General features: G+C 30.9%; 1 protein-coding gene across 1 annotated transcript; it reads left to right on the plus strand.

The window, feature by feature from the left end:
• Positions 1–3,055: 3,055 nt before the first annotated feature.
• On the plus strand, positions 3,056–4,881 carry LOC129908255 (uncharacterized). Its single transcript, XM_055984632.1, has one exon. The coding sequence runs from the start codon at positions 3,056–3,058 to the stop codon at positions 4,811–4,813; it is 1,758 nt and encodes a 585-aa protein (XP_055840607.1). The 3' UTR covers positions 4,814–4,881.
• The last annotated feature ends 1,119 nt before the right edge of the window (positions 4,882–6,000 follow it).

Here is a 6,000-nt window from a genome sequence, read left to right on the forward strand (position 1 = left end):
AAAAAATAACTTCATATAAGGAAAAGTTTCCAAGAAAATTAATTACTGCGTAGCATAAACCAAATACTAAAAAATTATTGTTCTGTTAAAACTTTTTATTCAAATTTCTTTAAATAAAAAAAAAAAAAAAAAAAAAAAACAGAATAAAATTCATTCCAAATTATTAAAACCTATTTTTGAGTTTTGTTCTTAGAAAATAAAAATCAAAATTTAGTAAAAACAAATAAAATAATCTTAAAAAAAACCTTAAATTTATTTTCTAAATACATAATTTCAAAAATTAATTTTTCAAATGAATATATCGTGGGCACAAAGCCAAAACCACGAATCTGCAAAGTTGTAGTTTTGGGAAAAACGGCTTCAAAGTTTTGGAAACCCATGCATTCTTATGGAAACTCGTGCAACGGAAATTGATAAATAGGCTCTTATGCAACAGATGAAGGATTGGGAACGAGGCAGTGAATAGAGGGACCGATAACAAGTGAAATGACGCATTAAAGTGAAAATGTCCAAAAATGCAGATTCGCGGTTCTGGCGTTGTGCCGACGATATAATTTCTAATGTTATAAAACTATACCATTTCATTTGTTGTACATATATGTTAAAAAAAGAGCTTTTAATATTTTTATTTTTTTTTTATCAAATAACATTCATATGCAATGAAAATAAACACATGCAAAAATTGCAAAAAAAAAATTTTTTGGTTGGTTTTCAAAAAATTGAATTTTGATGTAGGTACATATTTTTAAAAGCTGAGTATTCAAACAAATCAATACGACTTTCCTTAAAAATGTATTTATTCCACAAAAAGTGAAGCAGTATACCTAAAAACTCCATTTGAAAGTGGTGATACACTGTTGTTCTAGCATGTAGCCCAAATTGTAAAAAAAGGTTTGCTCTCATTTCATAAGTAAAGTAAAAAAAAGAAATAAAAACTCTTTATAGAATTAATTAAACACCGATTTATATGATCCTTTTCACCGTTTTAAATAATCTTTACACAAAAATTCGAAAAACCGTTAGAGCCGTTTAAAAAAAATAAATAACTTTCATATATATAAAAATGTTCTAACATTTTTCAAAAAAAAAAATTGTTGGTATTCCATTTTAAATAAATCATTATTCAACACTAAAACGAAATTTTGATAAGATTCATCCAGCGTTACCGTTGAAAATTTTTGAAAGGTCGCTAAAAAAGTCGCTTTCAGAAAAAAAGGTCGCTAATCTGAAAAATTGAAAAAAGTCGCTTTTTTGCCGAAAAAGTCGCTAAACCGTTTTCATATGTTTTTACATAGAAAAATAAACACAAGTTGTCTTGAAACAAATTTTTTATTAACAACAAAAAAAAAAAAAATAACAAAATTATAAACTAAAAAAAACAGTCTTCATTTTAGGAACTTAAATTTAGTTGGAAGCTACGCTTGGCCTGTAACATTTGAAGTTTGAAACATTTAATTTGAACAAAAATAAAATATTAAATGAAAAAAGGCCTTCAAGCTTTCCAACACATTTTTTCCCTTTCAAATTCCATTGAAAACTCCCTCTTTTTGTTCGGCTATACGCGTAATATCTTCTGAGCACATTTTTTGACAATTTCTCGACCAATGTCAGTTTGAAGAATAGTGACAGCAACCGTTATTTTTAATTTTTTTAAATAACCGTAGAAAAACGCACATAAACCGAATGTTTTTCGACAAGAAACACAAAGAAAATTTGTTATTTTTCTATTTACAATTTTTTCAAATGACATTTTATATATTAAAACAAAAAACAAACTTCCTGTTTACTGCTATTGAAATATTAAAATTAAAGGCCGACCTGACAGATTGGTGCCCATTTTTGACAAACAAATTTTAACAACGTTCGGAAGATATTAGTTACCTTATTATGTGTGCTGTGGTGGTGGCTATGGAAATGGGTGAGTTTATGGGTAGGCGTTTTTCTTTTATAACTCAAAAAAAAGCTCTGAACAGAGCCAGAACATTCTGAGCACGCTCTGAATAGCCTCTGAACAAAGCTTGTTCTGAGCGCTCAAAATTATATTTAAAACACATCTGAACATTTGTCTATTTACTTGTAATTTACTTTTACAGAAACAAGAAATAAAATTTTAAAATAAAAAAACTAGACGGATTATTATTTTATTAGTTTGAAATTTTTTTCAATTTTACTTGCTAAATGCTTGTGTTCAGCATTCAACTCGGTCTGCTCTGTTATTTTATTCTGAGTCCATCGATGGTGCTCTGAACAAGCTCAGAATACGTTCAGAACGAAAAAAGAAACACAAATTTGAAGCTCTAAATGTTCACAATTAAAAAAGAAATAAAATTTTTAGAAAGAAAAAAAAAGTCGCTATTATGAAATTAGTGAAAAGGTCGCTTTAAATAAAAAGTCGTCGCTTGGTCGCTAAGGCTTCAAAAAGGTCGCTAATAGCGACTAAAGTCGCTTAACGGTAACGCTGGATTCATCTCTTTTCAAGAAATTGATTTTTCAAAAAAAAAAACTTTTGAAATATTTTTATATAACGTTTATTTTGACGTTTGTGTATACAAATTTTGGTTAAAATCTGCTGTCGTTTACGAGAAATTCATAAAATAAAAAACCGTTCTATTGCATGTACCGTTAATAACATTACAAACAATATTTTTTATTTTAAAATAAGGCTTTTTTGTTTAACACTAAACACAAAAATTTTAATCAAAATTGTTAGAGCCGTTTTTTAAGGAAATTAAATTTTCTATTTCCGTTATATGACAGGTACCGTTAGTTTTGGTCCTAAAAAAATTTCAATTTACAATTTATTCACGAAGTAAATCTATTACAATTTTCAAGTTGTTTTATTGATTTTCCTTCAAGTTAAGATTATAATTCAAATTCAGGTTCTCACATCAGCTCTTTTGTTTTAGTTTAAAGGACGTTTATATCAAAGTTTTCTTTCCTTTGCTTAAAAATATAACGAATTTTAAACATCATCTTGCATCTTTTTGCTTTTCTATTTACTCATGTAATTACACATTTTATACATATTTTTTAACTACTTTTCCAGATCATACTGATGGTTCTAATCATATCATCAACAGCTTCAAATACACCATCAGCACGTCACAACACATCGCCGCACTCAACATCACATCAAAATTTCTCCAAAAACATGCCAATACAACATTTCGTGCAATCATCCGATCTGAGACCTCTTAAACCATCAAACCACAGATTAATAAACATGCAACATATGCAGCACATACCACCTGCAACAATGCACCATGAAAATTTTCATCTACTAGAGCATTTCGGCGGAGTACAACCTAATTACTATAATTCACGAAATGCAAAAGCTAAAATTATAATGCCTCAACATCAACAGTGGCGTATGCCACTTATGCCTGACAACCATCATCATAATTTCGACCGTTCTACGTTTAACAATCAAATACCACGTCCTCCACGGTTGACACGCACTCAGAGTGAGAATCGAAGACATTATGTTGAACCCGACTCTGAGCAACCAAGACCATTTAATTTTCCGCTCGAAGGACCACAACCATCGGAATTTAAGAAGACAAAAAAATCAAAGAAGAAAGAAAATAAAGTAAATAATATTCAAGATATTTTAAGACAGGAACCCTCAGGACCGCCGAATGTCAATCAATATCAAATGCCTGTTGGGATTCATATCTCAGGATCATTCAAGAATCTTCAAAATAGTGGGATATCCAATGTTTTTAGGAGGTACATTCAATTGCAGCCACCGATGACAGCTCCAAGTCAAGTCAACTACCAACGAGTTGCTTTTGATCCTTTTTATCCTTATAAACCGAAATCTTTGAATGATATCAACTCACTCGCAATGAAACAGTTGGGTTTGAATCGGAAGAAGAAGAAGACTAATAACACAGCTGTTCCAGGGTTGGTCTTTCAACCAAGTGGACAAAGACCTGTTGCAGCAGATTATTATTTAGAAGCCCTACGAGTTAATAACTCTTTGAACGGTCTAGGAGCTCAACGCAACTTAAAACACGAACCTTTTAGCCTCAAGCTTGAAGTTTATCCCATCCGGAGTGGAAAGAAAGCTCCCATTGTACCTCTAACTGTAGCTCCATTTTTGACAACAATACCACCAGTCTCTCAGAATTTTCAACCATTCTACCCCCAACAAATGGGAACAGCTTACGGCATGCCAGCCGAAGCAAATTATTTCAACTACATGAACATGAACAATCAACCACGTTATAAAGGTAAACTAGCTCATTCACCAAGTCTCTACTCAAGTGCTTATCAGCGTGATAAGTCTCCTTTGGAGTCAGATGGACTGAAACAAGATCAAGTTAAAAAAACTCGTGAGAAAAAACCCAAATCCAGTGCAAATCAATTAATGGTTCATTTAAATGTTTTCCCAAGTAAAAAAGAGAATAATATTGCTCCACCGCCACCATTGCCGCCAAATCATCTGTACGATGTTATTCATGCTGATGTTCATGAACGGAGTTCTAAGGATACGATTGTGACTAAAAATGAAACAACAGCTTATACTGATTGTGATGTGGTTGGTGATAAATTATTCGAGGATGATGTTGATTCTTCTGAATCTTATGACTATCAAAGAGGTAAAAGTCTTAAAGATTCTCCAGTGATTGTGGAAAATTACAATCAGGATTTAAGAATTGAACATCAGATGGAGTTGAGATCAAATGATAGTAACAGTTCGTCTTCTGGAAATAGAACTGACAATAATTCGGAAAAGTTTTCCACGTTTCGATTTCCTGTTGAAAATTTGTTACAATTTCAAGCAAATGATGCTGTTATTAATAATTGATTTTTTATTTTACTCGTACATATATCCCAATTTTAATGAATATTATTGTTACTATTCAAAAAGAAGTTAAGAACTATTTTTATAAGTATTTATTTTTGGAACTCTTTTGTGAAATAAACTTTTAGAACAAAATTATGAAGTTAACTACATAATATGTACTATTGTTTCCGGGTAGTATATTACATAAAAGGCTTAATTGTATGATATATTTAAAATCTTTGGCTACTTTGTTTGAGACTTTGGTTCAAAAATGTCTGATTTTTTAATGTTCGAAAAAAATATGTTTGCTTCAGATTTTTTTTTCGAAAAATACTCGAATCTTTGAACGCTCCTGAAAGCTAAACCGCTTGAGAGCAATTTTTGGGAGTGATGCCAAATTATAGCTTTTGTCATGGGCCTACGCTTTGCACATTGTCAGATTTTTAAAAAATCATCTTCCATGTTAAACCGCAACATCATGCCTATCTTTTCAGATTTGGGCTTAACTTTTTTTTTACCTTTAAGTTCTCTCTGTTTGAGAACGCGTGCATCTACAGGGATGGGAGTTATACCCAAATGTAGGTTAGAGTCCCCGCTACCTTTTCGCATCAAAAAATTTTTTTCATTTTTTTTTTCAAAATTAGATATTAGAACATCGGTCTCCTGAAATATTCGAAATTGCATTGGTTGTGCTTGTCGTCCCAGCGACTCTAATCACAGTGGAAAACACATTTTCGTCTTTAGAATTTACTTCAAACGAAAAGAGATATATAATCTTGGATCTAAAGAACTTTGAGAGTCTATTTGGTTCATACATTATTTAATACATAAACTTAGAAAAAACATGCTCCTTATATTTATTTTTGCAAAATAAAGACATTCTTGACCTATTCGACATTTTCCTTTGAATTGACCATTTTTAATTTATTTTCAGCGCAAACGGTTAAAGGTTGACCTTTTCCATTTATTTTTTGGTAATATCTCAACCATTGAAAGATATTTTAAGAGATAAAAAATAAATCTCAACCGATAACCTTTATTTTTGATTTTTAAAAATAAATCTCAAACCTTAACCGAAGCTATTTAGGTAAAGTAATGTGGTAACTCTCAGAGAGAAACCAATTAAAAATAAAGGTTGACTGCATGGACTTAATATATACATATGGACTGCTAGAAGTCAGCTAAGGTTGGTTCCACTTGTTTCTTGC

Source organism: Episyrphus balteatus, chromosome 2 (genome assembly GCF_945859705.1).
Source record: "Episyrphus balteatus chromosome 2, idEpiBalt1.1, whole genome shotgun sequence".
Classification (NCBI taxonomy): Eukaryota; Metazoa; Arthropoda; class Insecta; order Diptera; family Syrphidae; genus Episyrphus; species Episyrphus balteatus.

What these genes read in the sequence shown, in the direction of transcription:
- LOC129908255 (XM_055984632.1), top strand. Translation starts at nt 3,056, where the DNA reads ATGGTTCTAATCATATCATCAACAGCTTCAAATACACCATCAGCACGT.